General features: G+C 52.4%; 2 protein-coding genes across 2 annotated transcripts in view; one reads left to right on the top strand and one right to left on the bottom strand.

Moving 5' to 3' along the window:
• Nucleotides 1-25,376, bottom strand: part of LOC142025194 (scavenger receptor cysteine-rich domain-containing protein DMBT1-like) — a 903,096-nt gene that overhangs the window by 239,320 nt on the left and 638,400 nt on the right. The window lies entirely within an intron of this gene.
• On the top strand, nt 14,103-18,321 carry LOC142025209 (uncharacterized). Its single transcript, XM_075017795.1, has 2 exons — nt 14,103-14,115; nt 15,088-18,321. The coding sequence occupies exon 2, from the start codon at nt 15,121-15,123 to the stop codon at nt 16,948-16,950; it is 1,830 nt and encodes a 609-aa protein (XP_074873896.1). The 5' UTR covers nt 14,103-14,115; nt 15,088-15,120; the 3' UTR covers nt 16,951-18,321.

Raw genomic sequence — 25,376 nt, 5'->3', positions numbered from 1 at the left:
ATGGTCAGACACATAGAAGAACATGATTTGTTGAGCAAAAGTCAACATGGTTTCTGTAAAGAGAAGTCGTGTCTTACTAATCTATTAGAGTTCTTTGAAGGGGTTAACAAGCATGCGGACAGGGGGGATCCAGTAGACATAGTACACTTAGATTTCCAGAAAGCCTTTGACATGGTCCCTTACCAAAGGCTCTTGTGTAAATTAGGTGGTCGTGGGATAGGAGGAAAGATCCTTTCATGGATTGGGAACTGGTTAAAAGACAGGAAACAAAGGGTAGGAATAAATGGTAAATTTTCACAATGGAAGGGGGTAACTAGTGGCATTCCCCAAGGGTCAGTCCTGGGACCAATCTTGTTCAACTTATTCGTCAATGATCTAGAGAAAGGGGCAAGCAGTGAGGTGACAAAGTTTGTAGATGACACCAAACTGTTCAGGATAGTCAAAACCAAAGCAGACTGAAGAACTGCAAAAAGATCTCAGCAAACTGAGTGATTGGGCAGCAAAATGGCAAATGAAATTTAATATGGGTAAGTGTAAGGTAATGCACGTTGGGAAAAATAAACCCAATTATACATACAATATGATGGGGGCAAATTTAGCTACAACAGATCAGGAAAGAGATCTTGGAATTGTAGTGGATAGTACTCTGAAAACACCCACGCAGTGTGCAGCGGCAGTCAGTAAAGCAAATAAAATGTTAGGAATACTTAAAAAAGGGATAGAAAATAAGACGAAGAATATGTTATTTCCCCTATATAAAAGTATGGTACGCCCACATCTTGAGTACTGCATGCAGATGTGGTCTCCTCACCTCAAAAAAGATATATCAGCGTTAGAAAAGGTTCAGAAAAGGGCAAGTAAAATGATTAAGGGTTTGGAACGGGTCCCATATGAGGAGAGGCTAGAGAGACTGGGACTTTTCCGTCTAGAAAAGAGGAGACTGAGGGGCGATATGATAGAGGTATATAAAATCATGAATGGTGTGCAGAAAGTGAATACAGAAAAGTTATTTACTTGTTCCCATAATATAAGAACTAGAGGACACCAAATGAAATTAATGGGTAGAAGGTTCAAACCTAATATAAGAAAGTTTTTCTTCACACAGCACACAGTCAACCTGTAGAAGGCCAGGACGTGAACAGAGTTTTAAAAAAGAGCTCGATAAATATTTGGAGGTTAGGTCCATAGATGGCTATTAGCAAGGGGTAAGTTATGGTGACTAGCCTTTTGTCGAAGGTGGGAGGTGGATGGCAGGAGACAAATCACTTGATCATTGTCTTCAGTTCACCTCCTCTGGGGCACCTGGCATTGGCTACTGTTGGCAGACAGGATACTGGGCTAGATGGACCTTTAGTCTGACCCAGTATGACCGTTCTCATAATATGCAGAGTCTCAGGCCCCTTGCCCCTCCTGCCCACAGCATTGGGGGGGGGGGTTATATGCCCCCTTACCTTCCCTCCCAAGCTTGCCTGAGTTTATGCTCCTTTCTAATTTTCTCACTATCATTTCACTTGTAATTTTAAAGGGTGCCTTCTTACCTCAAGCCATTTCCTTTTACAGTGAGGTCATTTTTTGGTCCACTTATTATTTGTTCTTTGCACATAGCTTTAGCCTCTGCTATGATATTTTAAAATCATCTCTGTGCAGTTTGCAGGCACGGATCCCTTGGGATTGTTCCTTTTCATTTCCCCTTAACAAGCTTCCTCCTTTTTGTGTAGTTCCCTTTTAGAAGTGTGGCATAATAACAGAGAGATAGCCGTGTTCGCCTCTATTCTATCAAAACAAAAAAGCAGTCCAGTAGCGCTTTAAAGACTAACAAAATAATTTACTAGGTGGTGAGATTTCGTGGGAGAGGCGCACTTCTTCAAACCATAGCCATATCAGCACAGAGTCAATAGTTAAGGCACAGAGAACCAAACATATTTATCAAAGTTGACAAATCAGAAAAACTGTAATCAAGGTGGGCAAATCAGATGAGAAGAGGGGCGGTAGGAGAGGGGTAAGTCAAAAGAGACAGATAAAACAAATTATGTGAAAGAGTCCTTATAGTGAGCCAGGTAATTGCCATCCTGGTTCAAACCACGTGTTAATGTGTCGAATTTGAATATAAAAGAGAGTTCTGCACTTTCTCTCTGTAGGCAATCCTGAAAGTTCCTTTTCAGTAAAATACAGACTTTCAGATCATTAACAGAATGGCCCACACCATTAAAGTGCTGGCTGACAGGTTTGTGAGTTAGGAGCTTTCTGATGTCTATTTTGTGTCCATTCATTCTTTGTTGAAAGTGTTTACCATTTGCTGTCTATACAAAGTGTTGTGGGCATTGTTGGCACATGATGGCATATCTGATGTTAGTTGAGGAACATGAGAATGTGCCTGTGATTCTGTGAATAACCTGGGTAGGTCCAGTGATGGCATCTCCAGAATAGATATGTGGACGAAGTTGACAACGGGCCTTGTTGCAGGGAAAAGTTCCAGGATTGGCATTATTGTGGTATAGTCTGTGGTTGCTGGTGAGAATCCTTATAAGGTTGGGAGGTTGTCTGTAGGAGAGAACAGGCCTCTCACCTTGGGTCTTCTGGAGCGTGGCATCCTGATTAAGGATAGGTTGTAGGTCTTCAATGATGCATTGCAGTGGTTTGAGTTGAGGGCTGTAGGTAATGACCAGTGGTGTTCTGTTGTTTGGTTGTTTTGAGCCTATCTTGAAGTAGCTGGTTTTGGGGTATTTGTCTGCAAGAAAAAAAAAGCAAGAGAAAAGATCAGTTAAAAAAAATCAGCTACAGCATACACATAAAAACAGCAGACAGGTCAAAGAGAGGTCGAGGTAATTATGAAACAGACTTCTAGCTGTGGTAACACTGGATGCTTCCACAAATTATGCAAAATGCTGATAGGTAACTACTTACGAAAGCAGCTGAATTATGGTGCTGCTGTATTTACAATCTTAAAATGCTTTGCTTCCTCTTGTTCTAATGTTGTGAATTCCTGCCCTTCCAACATCTCTTTAATGATGATACATTGGGAAGCATAAATCTACCCATACAAAAAAAGATGGGGTGTAAATTAGATGTTACCATTGTTGACTAACATTGTACATGATGATGATAGCACCCCCTTTGTCAGGCGGCTTGATTATAATGTCTGAGTTATTTTTGAGACTCTGGACAGCACAGTTGAGATTGTATTTCATTTGGTGTTGTTTGCGTATAATTTCAGTCTGTGCACGGTGGTGGAAGCATTGTATATAGAAATCCAGACTGTCTGAGGAAGTGGGTCTGTCCCATCTAAGCTCATCACTGAATAAATGGTTAACCTTGTTCTGGTGGCTACATTTACAGGCCACTTAAAGGCTATGTCTACACTATAGAGATTTTTTGAAAGAAGCTCTTCTGGAAGATCTCTTCCAAAAGAACTTCTTTCAAAAGAGTGCGTCCACACACAGAAAAGTGGATCAAAAGAGCGATCTGTTCTTTTGAAAGAGAGTATCCACACAGCCCCCATTCTTTCAAAAGAGCAGATCAGGGATTGAAAAATCAGGTCCCAAGAGGACTGCTCTTTCAAAGAGGGCCTACGGAGAGTCTACATGTCTTTTTTCGAAAGAAGCTTTCAAAATGGGGCCCTCTTCCTGACACGGGAAAGGACGAGCGATTTCCAAAGGAGCACCACATTTTTTCCATTTACTTTCAAAAACACTTTTTGCGTGTAGACGCTCCATGTGCTCTTTCGAAAGCGCCCCCTTCTTTCGAAAAATCTTGCAAAAGGACTTGCTAGTGTGGACACTGCCAAGATGAATAATTACGTTAAGTCTATCCTGTGTGTGTTACATACTCAGCCTATGTCTACTGTGATGGGGTGTACCAACCCCGCACTCGCCACGGGGTGGGGGCCAGGCTTACTCGGTGGAAAAGGCCCCTCCCCCACAGCCCTGTTGGGCATGCCCCAACTGCAGCCTGAGTATAAAACAAATTGGAAATAAGGGAATTTTGAAGTCTGAGGTTTATTTTGAAATGCCTTGGTCTACATGGCCAGTTTGCGTTTTGAAAGCAGCACTTCTAAGGCGCAACTGGCTGCCATTATGCTAATGAGGTTAATGAATATTCATATCATCACCTCATTAACCAGTTCTGATCTGTGTCATTTACATGCCCCTTCCGAAGGGAGGGGCATGTGTAGACATGGCCTTCCAGAAGAGCTTATTTTGAAATAAAGCTACTGTGTAGGCTTACCCTCACTTTAAAAAATGGTACCTTTTCCAGAGGGGGGGAAGAGGAAGAAAGACAGAGGAAGGGAGAGAAAGTGAAACAGAAAATATTTGCAGAATTTCCCACGGGAAAAAGTCAGAAAACAGAAGCGCAGAAGAAACCAAACCCCAAACGCAAAATAAAATCCCTCTTCCTTACCTCCAAACCAGCATGAAATTTTCTGAGGCAATGAATATTCTCATGCATTGCTTATTGCAGAAGTCAGGCTTCCACAGCTGGTCTGGGTGTTCTGCAGAAGCAGTGAAAACCTGCCTGAGGAGCAGCTCAGCTGACCGCTGATTTCCTGTCACAGCTGATCTCCATGAACTTTGCAGATGGACAAGAGCAGAGCCATTGAAGAGATTCTTAAAGGAGTGGATCATTCCGGATGTGCGAGAGCTGAGGTAACCAACAAAGGAACCATAATATATGTCATCATGTGCCAGCAGTGCCCCTCTGCTATATACATTGGACAAACTGGACAGTCCCTATGGAAAAGAATAAATGCACACAAGTTGGGTATCAGAAATGGCAATCTACAAAAGCCTATAGGAGAGCATGTCAGTCTCCCAGGACACACTGTAACAGATGTAAAAGCTATTTAAAAGCTGTAGCTATCCTACAGCAAAAAAATTTTAAAACCGGACTCCAAAGAGAAACTGCTGAGCTGCATTTCATCTGCAAATTTGACACCTCAGCTCAGGATTAAACAAACACTGTAAATGGCTAGCTAAATAAAAAAGCAGTTTCTCCTCTCTTGGTGTTCACACTTCCAGATCAACTGCTGGTAGTAGGCCTCACCCTCCCTGACTGAGTTAACCTCGTTATCTCCAGCCTTGGTCTGGCTTGCCTATTTATACCTGCCTCTGCAAATTTCCACTTCCTGCATCTGACGAAGTGGGTCTTTGTCCACGAAAGCTTATGCTCATACATTTCTGTTAGTCTATAAGGTGCCACAGGACCCCTCGTTGCTTTTGCAGATCCAGACTAACATGGCTACCCCTCTGATACTTGACAACAAAAGAACTGTGACCCTCACATCCCCAAGGTACGTGGGCCTGTGTTTTATCCAGAACAATTATTTCAGATGTTGTATGTGTACTAGCACTGTGTCTTTTTCTCTCTGTGGCTGCCCCAAATGTCAGCTTCCATTTAGTTTTTTTAAATTTTGTGTAGCTCAAAAGCTTGTCTCTCTAAAGTAGATGGGACTGGGAGCTGCTTGGATGGGAAAGGTGCAGGACTGAGATACTGGTGCTTAAATGGGGGAGGAATTCCTCCAGCAGGAGCCCAAGAAGGGCTAATTAAATGCAAAAGGAAGGCTAAAGACCAGGCAAAGGCACTGTGTGGCTCCACCATGGGGCAGAGTTAAGGGTTCATTGTGCCACTTAGATATATGCTACTTACTATTTTGTACATGTAAATAAAGACATAGGGGAGATACTACCATAGCAAAAGACCAGATAGTGTCAGGGCAAAGGTATTCAAATGAAAGTAATCAGGGAATGACTGCTTAAGGGAAAAGATCTTTGAATCTACCAATCTCAGCTGGACGTGGGCAGATGTCCCTGGCCAAACACAGGCACTGGAATCTGATGTTGCTCAGGAAAACACAGCTGGGCACAGCCCCACATTGGACTGACCCACAGTATGGAACTTGCTACTCTGTACATGAAGTCCAATCTGTCTGTCAAACCCCATGTCTTCTTTACTAGCTGCTGGTAACAGAGACAACAGGAAGTAACACACGACAGTAATAGAGAGGTTGCTACGTTAGTCTGTATTTTATCAAAACAAAAAAACAGTCATGTAGCACTTTAAAGACTAGCAAGATAATTTATTAGGTGATGAGCTTTCGTGGGACAGACCCACTTCTTTAGATCTGGAGATAGTGCTGTGCTGAAAATAGAGCTGAAAGTGAATTGGCATGACGATTATGTAACAGACAGACACAGTTGATCATAGTAATCCCACTGTTGAGGAGGCAACATGACAAGTGGATTTCCTGTCTCCCTGCAGCGTTTTCTGTTACAGCGGTCACACTTTCAGTCCTCCTCCTCCATCCATCAGCCCTCAAAGCCGCGAGACCTGTATGTTTGTGAAAAGGAACTTCAGCACCTGGGGGGTTGCTGGAGTCTTCAGTTATGAGTCTGACAGGTTCTCATTTATTGCCATGTTCTCCAACCCCTTTGACAACAGCCTGAATGATCTTGAGTATGGACTGGAAATCTTTGAAGGCAAAAAGAATTTTAGAGAAAATGAGCTGAAGTCAAGGTATGAAACTATGTGCAGCCCTCAGGATCAAACACAAACATATGTAAGTGGGAAACTTGGCAGAAGGTCAACGGCTCTTTGGGTGTGTGTGCACTTGCATTCCTCTTTCAAAAGAAGTATGCAAATGAGCTAAATAAAATGCAAATAAGGTGTAAATTTGCATATTGTCTTATTTGCATATTCTAATTTTGAAAGAGCTTCTTTTGAAAGAAGAAAGCCAGTGTAGATACTGCTCTTTTGAAAGTAAAACTATCTTCGAAAGAATCCTTCTTCCCTTTATTTAATGGGAAGAAGGAGTCTTTCAAAGATCGGGGTTTACTTTTGAAAGAGCAGCGTCTACACGGGCTTTCTTCTTTCAAAATTAGAATATGCAAATAAGGCACCAAGTATGCAAATGTATACCGCATTTGCATTTTTGATTCACGTCCTTTGCATACCTCTTTCGAAAGAGGACTGCAAGTGTAGATGCACCCTTTGTGTTACAATAAGTCCATTAAAAATTTCTGCCACCATGTCCAACGACAGCAAAGCTATCTTTGAGATCCTAAGTGAAGAAATCGATTCCACTCCTGCCTAAATTCCTGCATACCACAAGCCACGATCTTAATTTTAGAAACGTAAGCAATAAAATCCCTGCAAATTATGGTGCAATTTAAATGAATGAGAAACATCCTCCTGCTTTTGAATCCCATTCAACTCCCTGCAGAATTCAGAATGCTGTTCCACCAAAGAAGTTCCCTCCTTTTTTCTCTTTTGGAACTATTCATGAACAAACTCGGAGACTTGCAAATTGTTTGAGTTTGGTCATTTTTCTCCTACAACTTTTAATGAAGACTCCCCCACCCCACCATGTTGTTTGTTTAAAGAATTGCTTTCAATCTATTTTTTTGTTATTTCCAATTGCTGCTAGTTATGCTTGCTCCTTCACTGTCCCAAATACTGTCTGCTTTTACCGAAATCAGAGTTTGGAAAGAATATTTTCCCACAAAATATTGTGACTAAATCCCATTTTTGGGTGGGAAAAGGATTCTGAAACCAAAAGTTTCAAATATCTGCAGTGGGGTGGTTTGACAGATGCATCATAATTAGAGCAGGGGCGTGTTAGCTTATAAAGTTCAATAAATTAATGGAAATACACATACCCTAAGAAAGCTCTGTTTATATAGTAATGGCTGTTTTGTCTGTCTGTTGCAAAACATAAAAATCTTATGATCCTCAGCTGGGTATTTACCATGTTGATTTTAAAAAAAGAAACAGATGTGAAAAGCCTAAATCATAAGAGATTGCACATCTGCATTCCTTTGACAGCGCTGATTGTACTGATTAAAATATTTTGCAATTTATTTCCCTTTAGTTTTGTGTTTTCCTTGAATAATAGAGACAGGTTTTCTTTTTAAAAATTGGACAAGACTCAAACCTTCCTGGGTTAAGCTGCATGGGCCTCTAGGTACCCTTGGGTACTTACAACTGAGTAAGAGATCAGTGTGGGGACAAGCATGGAAGAGGGGCAGTGAGGTGCTGGATATTCACTGTCTGGGGTGGGTGACTGAGCTGTGTGCAGTAAAGGGAGCAGGGCACATCCCAGCCTCTGGGAATTATCATCAGGTCCTGGCAGACGCATTGGGATATCTCTGGGGCTGTGCTCTTTGAGCAGTAAAACACGCCTGATGGCAAATCATATCCCATGGTAATGAGAAGCCACCAAATACAGTTGCCTGGATGCAAGGGAGGGTGAGGGTGGCCTGGAGCTGCAGGCCAGGGCTGTGTCTACACGTGCCCCAAACTTCGAAATGGCCATGGAAATGGCCATTTCGAAGTTTACTAACGAAGCGCGGAAATGCATATTCAGCACTTCATTAGCATACGGGCGGCAGCGGCGCTTCGAAATTGACGAGCCTTGCCGCCGCGCGGCGCGGCCAGACGGGGCTCCTTTTCGAAAGGACGCCACCTTCTTCGAAGTCCCCTTATTCCCATGAGCTCACGGGAATAAGGGGACTTCGAAGTAGGTGGCGTGCTTTCGAAAAGGAGCCCCGTCTGGATGCGCCGCGCTGCGGCAAGGCTCGTCAATTTCGAAGCGCCGCTGCCGCCCGCATGCTAATGAAGCGCTGAATATGCATGTCAGCGCTTCATTAGTAAACTTCGAAATGGCCATTTGCATGGCCATTTCGAAGTTTGGGGCACGTGTAGACGTAGCCCAGGTGTCTGGTGGAGACACATAACAGGGTCGGAGGGATGGGAGCAGTGAGGCCTCTAACATCCTGAGGCTGACATGGCCTTCTCAGGGGTTGTGAGTTCACAAGAGTCCCCGTCCCTTCGAAGGCCATGAGTGCAGACTGCGCGGTGGATAGCTTGGTGTGGGAGGGGGATGCATTCATTCGCCTGTGTTCTATGGGTGTGGGCCTGCATCTTATTACAAGCAGAAATGAAACAAGAATTTCTTTGCTCACAGTTCAGATCTGTTTCAGCTCACCCTGAATCCAAATTCATGTGTGGTTTTTTTCTTCGTCAAAAGGTCACATATGGCTGGTGCTGGCTGTGCTTCTTAGCTTCTCCGCTTCCTTCCTTCCTGGTTCTACTGCTTTTCTCTCTCTCTCACAAACACACACATACAAGTGAACCTTGCCCTCAGCAACCTCTGTTTAGTATCTGAATCTCAGGAAACCCTTTTGTGACAGAGGGTTCAGCTTTCCTGATAAGCTTTCCACTCGTGTAAAACTCACCGATCAGTGCTGGAGACATTATAAAAAGAAGCAGGAGAACAAGGTTCCAGAACACACCCACCAGAACAAGTCAGCTCTTCTGCTCCCAAGAAAGTTTTGGGATGTTCCTGCACTACTTGAGCACTCTGGTTTATTAACTCACGAAAATATCCTGACCACAAACACTCGCTCCAGCACACACAGGCAGACCTGAGCTTCCTGCTAAAACAGCTCATGTCAGATACAGCAACATCTTCACATAACAGATAGCATTTTAAGACAGATAAAGATTGAGCACCATCTGGTGGGATGGGTGCTGTCTGCACTGGCCACAAGACCTCCCACTGCTGCCAATGAAATGAGAATGTAAAACAGTAAAGCTGCATCTACACTAGCCCTTTCCTTTCGGAAGGTGCATGGTAACGAGGGAGGTTGGAAGATGCTAATGAGGTGCTACCATGAATATGCAGCACCTCATTAGCATAATAGCAGCTGCAGCAATTTGAAAGTGCTGCCCGTGCAGACGGGAGCCTTTCAAAAGGACCCCCGCTGGACTTCGAAAGCCCCTTTTTCCCAAAACCAAATAGGAACAAGGGGCTTTTGAAGACTAAGGGGTTCTTCCGAAAGGCCCCCGTCTACAAGGGTGGTGCGTGATTCGAAAGTGGCAATTTTGAATTGCTGCATCTACTATTATGCTAATGAGGTGCTGCATATTCATGATAGTGCCTCATTAGCATCTTCCGACCTCACTCATTACCATGCCCTTTCCGAAAGGAAGGGTCTAGTGTAGATGTAGCCAAGCTTCTAGGAAGCCAGGCACTCTGACGTCCACACAGGGTTCCTTGTCACTCTGCCTGCTCGAGGCCTATTGTCAGTCATGGAGACATCAGTCGTAGCTGGACCTAGATTATCAGTGAGTTCAGGTTCATGGCCCTCAGTGATGCCCATCTGTTGTGGCGAAGCTGTCTGTTTTGTCCGCTTTCCTCAGTGGAACAGAGGGCGATGGAAGGATAATTGAGCTGGTTGGAGAGGAGAGGAGGAGAGCAATCTCCTGCCCTTCCCTGCCTAAGGAGTGGGAGTGATCTGCTGCCTCACTCTGTGAAGGGAGCGGGAACAATCTCCTGCCATCCCGGAGTATCCTGTGCCAGCCACGCAGCCAGCATGTGTGTGCTGTGCAGAACCACTGTCCCTTTACAGAGACAGCTGCCTATTCCCCCCCAGCAATCACCTCACATCCAGACAAGCTATGTAGAGAGATGAACTATGGATATTTGTCTGAGCCAGATGCGTAGGTCCTGTCTGTCTGTGCACAATGCACCAATCCAGTCTGTCTGGCTATGCCTAATGCGCTAGGCCCCATCTGTCTGCCTGTTATCGATGCACCAGCCTGTTTGTCTCTGCGCAATGTCCCTGAGCTCAGGGCACCAGGCCCGCTCTGTCGTGCCTGATGTTCCTCAGCTCGTGGAGCCAGGACCTGACCATGCCTGATACTCCTGTGCTGAGGACACCAAGCCCTGAGCATCTGCAGTAGTCAGCCAAGACCCCAGTAAATGACCATTCCTGTGGCTAGTCTGTAGGTCAGGGTTAGAAACAAGAGCAGCTGCATGATGGCACTTGCTCAGGAAAGGAATGGGCTGGGATCCACATACAGAGTGCTCCCCTTGGCCCTTCCCACACTCGCCCCCAGGCCTCCCGTGCCCCCTAATTCCTGCTGCGCCCTCCTGGTGCTGTCTGAGCACCTGTGGAGATTCAGATGGATTTCATTAGATGGCTTCGGGGTCGGTAGGGGATCCTGCTAACTGCAGGAACAAAAAGTGAGGCCTGAGGAAAAATGTTTGCTCATCCCTACTATACGTCTTGGGCAGTGGTTCCCAACCTTTTCACTAGTGAGCCCCCCAATCACCCCCCAAACTGTTCACAGACCTCCATATCACCCCCAATCACCCATCAACCCATCCGTGGACCCCCAATCATCCCCCATTTGTGGACCCCGATCACCCACCAAACCGTTCACGGACCCCTAATTACTTGCCAAACTGTTCACACCTCAGATCAGCCCCAAACTGTTAATGGACCCCCTAGTCACCCCCAAGCCATTTGTGGACCCCAACTGACACCAAAACTGTATGCATACCCCCGTCAAAGCCAATTCCAGCCACTCTGTACACTTCTTTGAAAGAAAAAGGAAACCACCACATAGATTTGCAGGCAGCGATGCATGCCATGACTGGAAGATAATTAAAGCCAATGACTGACTGTAGCTTTGCAAAAACTTATTTTCTATGATTTTTTATTTATCTTTTTTTTTCTCGGCCCCCCTGCAATACCCGGGGGGATGCCCCAGGGGCCCGCCCACCCCAGGCTGGGAACCGCTGCTACGACAGGGTCCAGCAACCTCCTACTACCATACGAAAGGGCGGCCACGTGCCCAACCCTGGCGCCGGAAGTGGAGCTGCCCCTAGTTTCGTAAGCGCCATGGCTTCATCCCGGAAGTATTTCCGGGGGAGCGTCGTTAGGGCACCTGCTGGAGAGAGGGAATCATTTTGCTGAGACACCAGCCGGATGTGAAGGCTAACAGGAGCGAGCTGGTAGCGGCCAGGTGAGTGCATTCCCCCCTCCCAGCTGTAGATAAACAAACACACCCCCGCCGAGATAATGGAACCGCCCACACCCCATGCGCACAGCGAGCCGGTCGAGACTATGTGTGCGCTCGACGGGGGGGTAGGGGAGAGCTTTGTGTGTGCCCTGAGATGAGGTGAGAAGGGGCTTGGGGATGGGGTAGACCATTGCGTGGTGAGGAGATGGGCGCGACCATTGCGTGCTCTCGGGGTGGCAGGGCATGGGATTGCAGATGTGGGAGATTATTCGCTGGGAGATGGGGGAGACCACTGTGCGCACTTCAGGGGGGAGGGCTTTGTGCAGGGGGATGGGAGAGACCATTCTGTGCGCCCAGAGGGGGAAGGGAACGTGGCTCCAGATTGGGGAGATGATTGTGGAGGGGTCAGAGAGGAGACTGGGGAGACCACTTTGCAAGGGAAGGCAGGGGGAATTTGGGGGAGACCACTGTGCAAAGTGGGAGGCTGGGAAGGGACAGGGGAGACCATTGTGCAAAGTGGGGGGGCCAAAGGAATGAGGGGGACCACTGTGCAAGGAGGAGCTGGGAAGGGCTGGGGAGACTATTTTGTAGACCCTGCTCAGCTGCAGATGGGGGAGACTGTTCTGGAGGGGCAGGGAAAGGACTGGGGAGACCGTGGTGCATGGGGGGATGGATGGGGGAGATCATCATGCCTGCAGGGGAAAATTGTGTGCACCACGTGGAGTGGGGGCAGACGGGGCTGGGAAGACCAGCGTGTGCGCACTGTGTGAAGCCCTAGATCCTAAACCCTTCCCATCAGCTGGCCTGACGCCCTGTCTGGCACTGCCTGTGAACTTCCCTGTGCTGATCCCCAGAGCAGAGCTCTGACAGAATCACTCAGTCTTGTCAGTGAGGGAGAATCCACCACAGCCCTGGGTACCTCATTCTATCACCTTCCTCATTATATATTTACACCTTAGGTCCCATATGAATTTGTCCGGCTTCACCTTCTCACCGTTGTTGTGTTAGACCTTCCTGTGCTGGCTTGACCACTGTGGTGTTAAATATCCCCCATATAGATTCCTATTTCAAAACAGTGAGTCCCTTTCCCTCCCCAGCTCACACCTTTCCTCCCTCACCTGTTCCTCTGCCAGCTCACTGACCAGCCGTCTGCAGTGTCTAGCTGAATTTCTTTCTTTCAGTTCCGTCCAAGACTTTCTTCAATCTGTCTTCCACTACCTGCACTCCACTGCTGCAGCTCTTGACAAAATCTCCGCTGACCTATCCTTAGCCACATCTCGGGGTGACTGCTCCATCTTCAGTCTGCTTCATAGGTTTGATGCAATTGCCCAAGTTCTTCTTTCAGTCTAGTTCAGGGACTCTGTCCTCTCCTAATTCTCCTCTTACCTTTGTAATCACTTCTTCAGCATGTCCTTCCGAGAATCCTATGCATTTGTGCCTCTGTGGCACAAATGTGGGAATTTTGCTAATATCTGTATGATTCCTGCACGTGCCTCCGTTTCTCTCCCTGTTTTGAATTGGTGCCCTGGCATGTAAAGAGTTAAAAAGCTGCTTTAGGGACAGAGCAGGAGATGTGAGACTTTAGGTTAGGTAATTGTATTGGCTGGTGTAGTGTCAGTGGGTGGTTAAAGGACTGGCTGAAATCAATCCAGATCAGTGAAGGATCCTGAAGGAAATAATAAAAATTGGGAATTCCAATAGCAGGGACATTCACAGCTAGCAAACAGATAATACTGATAAAATATAAATGGAGATACACATCTCCTAGAACTGGAAGGTCATGTGGTCCAGTCCCCTGCCCTCTTGGCAGGGCCAAGCACCATCCATGACATCTACATGTCCCCATCCCTAAATGGCCTCCAACAAGGGTTGAGCTCACAACCCTGGGTTTGGTGGGTTAGTGCTCAAACCCCTGAGCTATACCTCCTCTCCCGACAGCTAAGAGGCTGGAAGCAAAGGAGAGACTCGGAGCTGGAGAGCAAAGCGGGGCAGGTATCAAGTAGCTGCGGTGAGAGTTGGCTTTTGGGACTGAGACAAGGAGGCGGCCAAGAGGGATTCTAATAACTTGTCTGGGTGAAGCCCTGGCATTGGCCAGTCTGAACTGTCCACCTCTGCTTCTCTTTGCAACCCTAAGGCCTGCCATGCAGTGCTTCAGTTGGCTAATAAGCCCTCCTTCGCTTAGAAAGGGCTGTTGGGTGTCTCTGAAGATCCTTGCTGAGGCACATTGATCCCCGAAGAGGGCAGACCGTCTCTGAAGGGGAGCCTGTCTCAGTTGGACAGGGTGAATGAAGCAGGAGGGCTGAAGCTGGGGTGAGCTGCTTGATGGAGAGAAACAGCGAAAACGTGAGGCGGAGCCGCAGCGGTGCGACCTGGGTGGGGAGAAACGAAGGAGCGTCCATCGGAGGATAGGTGGAAAGAGACCGTAGGAGCCAGTTCCTCAAGAGTTTAGATACAATATTGCCCCAATGTATGGGGAAGGGAGGAGAGACATGCTGCAGAGGAGGCTTGTGGATTGAACCTGGCTACCCTCTGGGACTGAATCGTTTGGTCCCAAAGCTGCAGAGGCGTATAGCTAGATGGTCCGAGTTGACGCTGGGGACTATGAGCCATTCAAAGGGGCTTTATGGCTTTGATTTGAATTAACACCTGAAACTCTTGGGAAAGGTTTCTGAGTGTGCGAAAGACGGGGTGTGTATGGAGGCCACTGTCCTCCTGGGAGAATCTTGCCACCAACAGGGTAAAAAGGTGCAGGTGTCAAACGAGATACCTTAGAACTGTCACAAGTTACCCGTGTGCCTCCCTCCCCTCCACATGTCTGGCTGGTGCAGGTGCTGCCTGTTCCTTCTCGGCCTTCAGCGAGCTGGTTAGTCTGGTAACCAGTGTTCCCTGCAAGCTGTGCGCTTCTGCAGCTGCTCAGGAGTGAATTAAACGCTGCTCAGCTGCTTAGCACAGTGCCCCCAGTTTGGTTATTTGTTTCAACTGGTGGTGCACATTCACACGTGCACAGAGAAAAATGCATTCCGCACGCGGATGGGAAAAATTTGCACGTGGATGGGAACGATTAGAGGGAGTGTTGGCGGTGGCTGCTGCAGGTGAGCAGCGGCAAACCCCTTTCTCAGTGAGATACGTACCTGGGGATTGGGCAGGGAGCTGCGCGGCAGGAGGTGGGGCCAGAGGGGGAGGCAGACCTGGAAAGTTTAGTACCAGTGCTGGACACGTGTGCTGTGCTGGGGTGAAGCTCCCTGTGCCAGGCTCCTAACTCTCCATCCTGATCTCCTGCAGATCTTGTCCGGGACGTGGGCTGGACCCACAGTCATGGAGGACGATCCGGCTTCTCCTGCCAGCAAGACATCGTCCCCACTGAGCTGCCTCCAGATGGTCCAGGCGAGTGAGCCAGAGGAGGAGGGGGCCTGGGAGCAGAGCAGGAGCACACATGATCCAGCGACAGTGGGGAGCTCCCAGGGGCGACCCAGGAGTCCCACCCCTCCTTACCCACCCAGCCAGTGCCAGGAAGGGCACAGCATTGCCATCCTCCAGGCCACTGATGAAACAGGCCAGGACCAGAATGGGAGAGAAGAGGAACTGGGGTCCCCTCTGTGCCGGGAGCCCCTTGATTCCCTGGCACTGGGAGAGCTGCAGCCCCGCCGGCCGTTCCGGCGGAAGTACCTGAGGCTGGCCCCTGGCCTTGGTGCTGTGCTCTCAGGACAGGATAAGGGACAGCCAGCCACAGCTGATGTGCCAGGGCCCTCCCAGAGCAGGAGGCTGCGGCTGCTGCAGGGCCAGACCAGCAACTTCCGGAGGAAGGAAAGCCCCTTGGAGAACGGCCAGGAGGTGGGGTCAGGCGACCCGGCACCCTCCGAGTGCATTGGGGAGGAAGGGCAGGACCCGGCATCTGCACAGGAGGAAGGGGAGGACGGGCAGGGCCTGGCTTTGAAGCGGGACCTGGCCCTGAAGCTGGAAGAGGAGGAGGAGCCGTGCCTGGCGCTGGAGTGGGGGGAGGAGGAAGAGGAGCGGTTTGGCTCTCCCAGGCTGGCTGGGCCCAGCGCCGCTCGCCCCAAGCCGGACTTCGTGCAGCTGATCGACGAGCACGGGATCTACTCCACGGCCAAGCTGGTGCTGGGCGGGGCGGCATGCGAGCTGGAGGAGGCGGCAGTGCTGCCGCCGCACCTGCGGCGGGCCGGGCCCCAGCTGGAGATCCGGGAGGTGATTGTGGACGACAAGCCCTTCGCCTGCGGCGTGTGCGAGAAGACCTTCAAGCGGGCCTGGGAGCTCTTCAGCCACGAGGTGGTGCACAACGAGGAGCGGCCCTTCCACTGCGACCTCTGCGAGGCCTCCTTCAAGCGCCACTCGGACTTCAAGAGCCACCGGCTGGTGCACACCGAGGAGCGGCCCTTCCACTGCGAGATGTGCGGCAAGAAATTCAAGCGGTCGTCCAACCTGCAGGAGCACCGGCGCATCCACACCGGCGAGCGGCCCTACCAATGCGCCTGCTGCGACAAGAGCTTCAAGACGCCCTACGAGCTGCAGCGCCACATGCTCACCCACTGCACCGAGAAGCCCTTCAAGTGCAGCGACTGCGGCAAGGACTTCCCCACCTCCAACTCCCTGCTGCTGCACCAGCGCCAGCACTGCGACGACAAGCCCCATGTCTGCGGCGTCTGCGGCAAGAAGTTCACCTACGGCCACAGCCTCAAGGTGCACGAGCGCGTGCACACCGGCGACCGGCCCTTCGTCTGCCCCATCTGTGGCAAGGGCTTCAAGCAGTCCAACGCCCTCTCCTCGCATGAGCGCGTGCACACGGGCGAGCGCCCCTTCGTCTGCAAGACCTGCGGCAAGGCCTTCAAGCAGTCGTCCTACCTGGTGATCCACGAGCGCTCGCACACGGGCGAGCGGCCCTACAAGTGCGAGGTGTGCCAGAAGGCCTTCGCCCGGCCCTCGCTGCTGCTGCAGCACCACCGGGTGCACAGTGAGGAGCGGCCCTACAAGTGCAGCTTCTGCGACAAGTTCTTCAAGGACCTGGCCTACCTGACTGTGCACGAGAAGGTGCACACGGGCGAGACCCCCTACAAGTGCAGTGTCTGCGACAAGGGCTTCGCCCACCCCTCCAACCTGCTGCAGCACCAGCGCGTGCACCGTGATGGCTGACTCGGCTGGTGCCCCACTGGGGAGTGCAGCCCAGGCTGTGTGCGGCTCCCAGTGGGCGCCACCCTGCCTGGGCCCTCATGCTTTCTTGCACTCTATGCTGGCTGAGGGGCGCTGCGGAGACTACGTCTCCCAGGGTGCACTGCACTATCCCTGGGGGATTGGGGTGACGCAGTGTATGCTGGGAGAAGTCAGCCAGCCCGGCCACACCTGCTCGTGAGCAGAGGTGATGTGCACGCCAGGCATGGGTTGTAGGTCTGCGGAGAGCTGGGTTGCTCTGGCCTGAGAAGTCACTTAGCACCAGGGCCAATGGGCCTTTCCGGCACTTGCTAGAGCTTGAAGGAAAGGAGGGTGTTTTGGCTCATCAGTGTCCTGTCCCTGAGAGGGGTTTGTGCTATGCCTGTCGGGGCTGGGTGGGGAAGAGAGGTCAGGTCAGGACAGCAGAAAAAGGGCCCTGCGCCCTGTCCAGCAAAGCAGCCCTGGATCCAGCTGTGGGGAGCTTCCTCCCCTGCTCCTTCTCAGGAAGCTGCAGTTTGGTGAACACTGAGCATGGGCCAGATTGTTTCCACTGTGCCCCCTGGCCAGGGAGGGGTTTGTGAGCCCCATTTCTGTGCCATTGCCTTGTGGCAGCTTCCTGATGGGGTCACTGCACCCCTGAGCACAGCCAGGGAGGCCCACTGGTAAGCACCCAGGTCCCTTGGAGATGCTCCATCAGCCTTGCTGTGGGCCAGGGTTCCTGTCTTGGATAGCATGCTCCCTGCCAGGAGGTTGGAAGCTGGCTGCTCCTTGTGTAACTGGGAGGGGAGAGGAAGAGGAAGCAGGTTCCTTCTCGGTCAGCAATTGGGCTCTCACTGAGTGGAGCTTACACTCGCCACACACCTGCGCCTTGCTCCCTGCAAACCTCCGTCCCCACCGTGTTATGTTCTGGTGGGAGCTGAACACACAGGGCAAGAGCTCGGCCGCAGCATTGCCTCTCCTCCGGCACACTCAGCCCGTGGGCCCTGGGATGTCTGTGTGCCCAAGCCCCACGGATAGAAGAGGAGATAACGGGATTGGCTGGAACCTTCCTCTCCTTCATGTTACAGTGAGGGAACAATTTACGCCAGGTGCAGCTCAGGCTCCCTGAGCCTGTGCTAAGGGTGCACACGTCAGACAGGCCCGGGCTGTGAATCACAGCCCAGAGCCCCCACACCGTGTGCTGTCTTCTCGGCTGAGCTGGAGGATCAGAGCGCTGGGGGAGGGCCAGGGGCAGTTTTCAGCTCTGAATCTGACCCTCCTCCCTGCTTGGGCTCAATAGTATCAACAGAGAACAGCCTGGGTTAAAACCCTGCCCCTGCTGTGGTTGGACAGGTCTCACTCCCTGCACTGTGCCTGTCTAGCCACCCCAGGGCTGCTGGGGGAGGTGGGAGTGGGGCTGGGGTTTCCATCTTGCGGTAACAAAGGGAGTGTGTGGGGGGGGGGCGGTCTCCTGCAAACATCTGCCAGCAGCACCAGGGTGCATCAGCAAGAGGTGTGCCCCACTTTCCCTTTCCAGACACAAGGGGGTGCAAAGGGGCATTCAATGAGGCCCTCCTGTGCTGGGCTGCACCCTGGCAAGGCAGGGGAGGAAGAGTCCTGCTGGGCCCAACTGCAGAGATGTGCAGCCAGTGGGGTTTGGGGGAGCTTGAGAGCTTGGCCTTTGGGTGACCCACACAAGAGCTGAGGGGTGGCTAGTGGGGCTGTAAGGGCCTGTCACACCAGCTGGTTCTCATGGGATCCTGCTCTGCCCTTTGCTGTGGTGCGGCCAGGCTGCTCCAGGGACAGTGCCCCACCCTGGGGAGGGCTCTCCTGAGCTCCCACTGATCTTGGGGAGCCCCCCGCCCCCCGCTGGAGCTCTGGGAACAGGTTCTTCTTTTTCTTCTCCTTCTGTGCTGAGTCCTGGGCATTGTGTCAGGCTCAGCCCTTCCAGATCCTGTCCTGGCAGGACCCAGTTAGCTAGGGAAGACAAAGTCCAGTTGTAACTTCTGGCCCCTGAGTGGACCCGGAGCTGGCAGGCCTGGCTCTGAGCGGAGCAGGCAACAGGGTGTCTGGGGACCTCTCCGCTGCTGCCAGTGTGGTCTCATCATGGGGCGGCGTGCCTGTGCCAGCGTCAATCCAGCTAGCACCGATAATAGCGGTGAAGATGTGGCCCTCACCATAGGCTGGTGCTGGGGGAAGTGGGATGTGCGCCAGGGCAGCTAACCTAGCCCATACCACCATGTCACTGCCCCCCAGATGCTTGTGCAGGTATGTTGGCTGTGGTCAGGGCTTCGTGTGCAGTGAACCCACTGTGTGGGGTGTTCCCCTGAGCCATGTTGGGGCTGGGGCATTGGAGGATAAATGGCTACCACAGCTGTAGGGAAGGCATGTAGCAGGGCCTGAGTTCGAATCCTGATGAGGGACCAAGCTGAGGTGTGGGAGAGTTTCCCACCCCAGGCTAGTGTGGCGGGAGGGTAGATGGAGCTCTGGGGTCCTGTCCTCGCAGGTGAGGAGCTATGGGTGCTGGCCCTCCGTACGATACCTCCTCACAGGGGCTGGGTTCAGTGGAAGTTAGGACCTGAAATACCTTGGAAGAACTGTGGCGGCCCTGACGCTGGGGTGCTGTTCGCAGTGGCTGCGGCGCATGGGCAGAATCCGGTCAGGCTGTTTAATGCTCCAAGGCTTGTTTCTGCCCCTCACAGCGGCTGGCTGCTCTGTGAGCCTCCATGCAGCCAGGCAGCCCCCAGGACGGCGGGGCCCTGGTTAACTCTCCGGCTGCCTGCTCTATATGCCACTCCCTTGCTGGGCCTCCTGGGGAGAGCTGCCAGGAACCCAGCCCAGACTTTTCCCAGGGCGCCCGGCCCAGCTCTACACACTCACGCTCACGTTCACTCACTGCTGTGTCCCCTGCTCAGCTCCTAGGGCGAGTGTCCCTGTAGTGAAGGATGCTGCCTAAGGCCTCTGCGAGGGACGCTGTGGCCCAGAAAGGGTGAGGATGTGTGAATTGGGCCCAGAGGAGCCACGTGGGTGACGGGGAAAGTTAACAGCCCCTGTCTCAGAGGAGCTGCCTGGGAAGTGCGCCCAGCCACTGCTGAGGGAGGGACCACTGGACCCAGGGACCAACTGAGCTTAGGTGAGTCCCAGAGGAGCAAGGGAGCCGGGGCTGCTAATTCCATGAGCCAGGCCCTGCGAGCAGCTCTCTCCACGGCTGTGCTGCTGCTGGAGGGTTACTGCTATGCTAGTGTGGCAAGATCTGGAGGCTGCGGGGGGAGGTGGGGAGAACAGGCCCCACCCCTAATCCAAATGGCTGTGGCAGAGGTTGCGAGTCTCCTCCATGCAGTTCCTGCACCTGCTCCAGCTGCTGTGCCTGGGAGGAGCTGCCCTCTCGCTCTGGCCTTGCAGCAGCAGGGCACTTGGCTGCCTGTCAACTCCGCCCTGGGGCAGGTGGCAGGAAGCGCAGCGCAACAAGCACAGAGTATCGTGTGAATGGCAGTGGTGCCGAGGGCTGCACGTGCTGGGCTAACCAGGTGTGCCATGCTGGCCAGCTGCAAGATGTCCCGCTAGCCCCATTGCTGCGGGCAGGGGAGCGAGCAGAGGTGGGTGCTGAGGGCTCCTGGGGTTGTTCCTTTGCCACACACACTGTCCCTGTGGGGTTGCTAAGGGGCTGCCCAGGGATGGACGGATGCTGGGACGGACAGGTTGGTGAGCTGGTCTCTTCCCCCACCCTCCTATCGTGCTGCTGCCAGGAGTAACTTGCCCTCTTGCTGGCAAGGGGCTGTTCTCCCATTGCACATTCCTCCCGCCTCTGGCTGGGGACGGGGGGAGCTGTCAGGTGAAGGGGCAGAGCTGCTCTGTCCCAAGGTGTGGAGGGTAAAGCAGGAGGGTCACTCACAGGGTGTGTTGATCACCTGCCGCACCCTGTCGCTGTGGGCTGCACCCCATGCTGCAGGGGCTGTGCCCTGCTCCGTTTTAGGCAGCAAGGGCTGGCCTGTTGGATTGGCAGCCCAGAGGCTCTGTGACCCAGGTCTGCTCAGTGCATGTAGATTTCAAACACTAACCCTGTTCCCTGAGCGCCTGGGTACATGGGCCTTGCCAGGCCTGTCTGTCCACATCCAGTTGGCAGCTGCAGGGCCTGGGAGGGACAGCCTCTAGGCACAAGTGATTATTTAAGTGGTCGTGGGACATTTCAGATTTCCTGGGCAGGTTGTGCCTCATCTGGAGCTGGGCAGGAGCTCGAGGCAGAAGGGATGGTCCCTGCCTGCACCAGACTCATCTAGCCTTGGGAACAGCCAGGTGCCTCATCACTCCACCTCCAGGCCTCCCTCTTTCTCGAGGCACAGTCTGATTGCCGGCAGCATGTGTGGGCTCCGGCTGCTGCTAAGCTCCATTCCGGTGTCCATGGACTCCCGGCTGCGTCAGCCTGCCAGCAGCGGCAGGAGAGGGGGTTGGCCCACAGGCCACATGGGGGGCTGCATGGAGGCCAGCAGCCCCCCTGTCCTGCACCTCCTTTGCTTGCCTGGAGGTGCCTGGCTCCCCACGAACCGCTCCAGCACCGAAGCCATGGGACTGCGTGGACTCTACCTGCCCAGGGTCCTCCTTTTATATCACTACTGTATGGTGGGGCGGGGGGGACCCCGTTCAGCTCCTTGACACTAATTACAGGACAGTTGTTTAACGGTGTTTCTGGCTCATTTCTGCGCCCCGTGGGCTGTGCCTGGTTCCAACTGGTCTGTCACCTGCCTCAGTGTGGGGGGTTTTAAATGGGGGCCGTGCGTGGTGAGATTGAGGGCTGGGCAAGGAAAGGAACAGAACAAGCAGTTGTTTAGATCTCTGCCTCCTGAAGCAAGATGCTGGCCTGATCCACAACCTCAACATGCCTCTTTACCCTATTCCAGCTGTGTCTCCTCCCACCCCAGCTCTGCCGGTGCCCCTCAGTCCTGGCCGGCAGCATGCTTCCTCTGCAGTGCGAGGCCATGCCTGAAGAGCACAGTGCTGTAGGGTGGCTCTGTGACATACGTGAGTGGGGTCCAGCAGAAAAAGAACAACTTCCTTTTAGGTTTAAATGCAGAATCTGGAGCCAGGTCTCTGGCGATCTCTTCACGGAGGTAGTGCAGCTGGACTGCATCTGTTTTTGCTTGAGCCTGGGTGGCTCAGGCACAGGCAAGTCAGTGTGTGGCCTGTCTGCCGCTTGCATCAGCGGCAGTTGTAACCCAGTAGATGCAAACTGTGCCCAGGGCTGCCGTGCCAATGTCAGTGCAACTGCAGCCTCTATGCAGGTGCATGGGTGGGGACAGGAGCTTGCCCTGGTACAGGTTGAGCTGGGATCATTGTGGGCTGTATCCACTGAGCCAGCTTGTGATCTTGGTCTGGATCAAATCAGTCACCCACTCGCTGTGGTGGAGTCACTGCAGGTCTGTTAGCCGTGCTGGCTTCTCTAGGGCCCTCTGCACTAGCCAGTAATCCATGTTGAAATGAGCTGGCTCCCAGGGTTTGAGCCTGTGCGCCAACCACTATGCAGCATAAACAAGAGAGCTCCTCCCGTCTGAATGCCAGCGGGTCCATTGCAATTAATGCCCTACCTGGGGAAATGCAGCGTTCCAAAAACAGGACCCCAAAGTCAGGCTGCTGGTTCTGTGCTGAGGAATCAGTAGGTGACCTGCAACCCAGACAGGCCTCCCTGCCCGCGGCTGCCCATGCCCGCTAGGAATACCTTTTCAGCCTGCCATTCTTAAACCCTCCTTTGGCAAAGGAAGCTCTCTAGGCCTGTGTGCAGTGTTGCCAGCTGCAGGGTTTGAAAGTCATGTGTTGGTTTGGACCCTCCAAATCACAGGATGGGCTTAGAATTCATGCAGTTGAAAACTGGAGGTCTTTTTTTTTTTTTTTTTTTTGTGTCGTTAGAGGTCAAATTTTGAAGCATTTCTTTGCAAGCAGGCGAGCTATGACCCTTTAAAAATAAATGCTGGACTTTTGGTATAGTCCCATGGTGCCAGGGACTGGGACGTTAAGAAAAATACAAAATATAATAAAATGTAGAGCATTGGTTGTGCTGATGGGAGACGGCCCTGCTGCAGTGATGGCTACCTGAGTCTGCAGCCTGCCTGACCTTGCAGATGAGCATGAACCAGCCCCATTCATCTTAGAGGGGTGCTGACTCTGACGTGTAAGGGTGGCAATGCAAGGTGCTATCACTTGGGTATGATCACAGCAGTTGAGGCTGCATGCAGCCAGTTGTTGCTGGAGGCAGAGTTTCTCCTGGGAATGGGGTTGAGAAGAGCTGCCCTATCCTCCCAGTCACCCAGGACCTTTTGCCATAGACTAAGGAAAACAATACAAAGAGGAGCAAACTGGAAGACATTTTGTGGCTGAGATGGATCACACAGGTAACCCCCCCCCATGTGCCGTGGTGTTCCAGTCTTAGTAGGAAAGGGGCCCCCAGGGCATTGCAGGAATAAGTACCAAGTGTGTTCATTTACTGCAGACTCAGTGGGGCCTGTGCCCACCCACTCCTGCAGGGGTTACAGAGCAGTTTGTCACAACCAGAGGCTGCAGCTGAGGTCAGGGCCTCCTTGTGCTGGGTGCTGCACAAGCCCTGAGTGGGAGCAGGAGTATTTCTCCCTTTTGACCTCACCAGAGTTCAAATACCCAAGCGAGGCAAAGGGGGATCAGCTCCATTGTGCTGCTGAACAGCTGAGGGGGAGCGATTCGCTCACAAGGCCTATGGTGGGGCTGAAAGGAGAGCCCAGATCTGCTGTGACCAGCCCAGCACCTGAGCGAGAGCCTGGCACTCTGTCCCTCCTGCCTAGCACAGCCCCTCCCTGCTGGCTCATTTCCCATGGGCGCCTGGCCTGGGTCTGCCCCTAGGGGTTTTGTTTCGTGCTGCCTGTTGGGCAGCTCATGCCCCCAGCCTCCAGGCCCCAGATTGGTGAGCCCATTCCTCCTTCACAGCCCCTCCTGCTGGAGAACTGAGGCCCAGGTCTCTCCTTGATCCTGAGATGAGGCCACAAGTTGCTGGCTGCAAGCTGGATGCTCACAGCTCTCTGGGTGGGAAGGGCTTCTCTGAGCTGACCATGCTGCTGATGGGAAGGGGGAGCTCGCTGCCCTGGAGGCTTGTACCCTCAAGTCACAGCCTGCTTCTGGGCTCCATGTGTTTGCTGGGGGCCTGTGAGCTGGGGAATTGCTGCCAGTCCGTGGGGCAGGTCTCTGGCCTGTGCTCTACAGGAGCTTGGGATTGATCACTGGAGTTCCTTCTTGCCTAGGGCTGTAGGGATTTCTCTGCCACTGAATAATGCCATGGGGGGCCCTCAGCAGGTGACTCTCCTTAGCTCCAGTGGGGTCAGGATGTGCCTGGCTGTGTGATTCCCCAGCAGCAGCCCGTGCTGACAGCAGGGGGCACACTGGCCTCACATAACCCACACACTGCCTCAGCTCAGAGTGACTCAGGGCCCTTAGAAGCTGCCTTTGCCCCTTGCTCTCTGTGCAGCCTCCAGCCTGGCTGGAGCTGAGCTGTTAGGGGTGACTGGCCTGGGGGCGTTTGCAATGGCCATAAGGCCCCAGCCCACCGCGCTGCAGACCCAGACCCTGTGCAGGGCCCAAAAGCCACCTGTTCATTTGGGTGACACTCCTTTCACCCTATTTTTTGCCACCAAATTAGCCCTTCTTCAGGGTTTCACACCAGCCCGGTCTTGTCCCACTCCTGCTTCCTAGTCTGCCGCAGAAAGAGCATCGTCGGGTGCATCCGGCATGTGGCAGGCATGCTCCATACTGCAGTCACCTCTCGTGTGCTCAGCCCTGTGCAGGCCCACACACAGGGACTGTGTTTTGAATTTGGCCCTCTCCAGGGCTGAAAAAAGACAGACAGCTGCACCCCGGGCTCATCTCCCCAATCCACGGGGTGATAAGTGGGCAATGTGTGCCAGGCCTTTGTAGTGGGGGCGAAAGGCTTGGAGATGTGATCTGCCTGCCAGGGTGTGCAGTGAGCTTGGACCGATAGCTCCGGGAGGTTTGGGCTGGGTGAGCTGCAGTTCAAGGGGGCCTGTTTTTGCTCCTGCCTTCCCAGTGGCCCAGCTGGTAAAGTTCAGGGTTCTCCATAAGCTGAGTGCTTGGATGGCTGCCCAGATGCGATTCAGGTACGGCCCAGTTAATTCGCAGAGCGCCCGCAGGGGGCAGCCTGTGTTTCTATTGGTGGTGTACAGAACAAAATTTATTCCACATCTATACATCTATAGATATAGAACAATACATATACAATATGTGGCTCAATGCCATTCCCCTCCCCCAGAGCCAGGCACCTCCAGCTCACCTGCTCTAACCCAGTCCCCCCTCCTCTCCCAGAGCCAGGCACCCACCCGCTCTAACCCAGTCCCCCTCTCCTCCCCCAGAGCCCCCTCCCTGCTCTAACCCAATGCCTGGAACTCACTGGGGCCACAGCCACA

This window comes from Carettochelys insculpta, chromosome 22 (genome assembly GCF_033958435.1).
Source record: "Carettochelys insculpta isolate YL-2023 chromosome 22, ASM3395843v1, whole genome shotgun sequence".
Classification (NCBI taxonomy): domain Eukaryota; kingdom Metazoa; phylum Chordata; order Testudines; family Carettochelyidae; genus Carettochelys; species Carettochelys insculpta.
Note: the sequence above shows the minus strand (reverse complement) of the source record. Positions and strands in the feature narration are given on the sequence as shown.

Coding starts and splice junctions, on each gene's coding strand:
- LOC142025209 (XM_075017795.1), top strand. CDS start 15,121: ATGGAGGACGATCCGGCTTCTCCTGCCAGCAAGACATCGTCCCCACTG.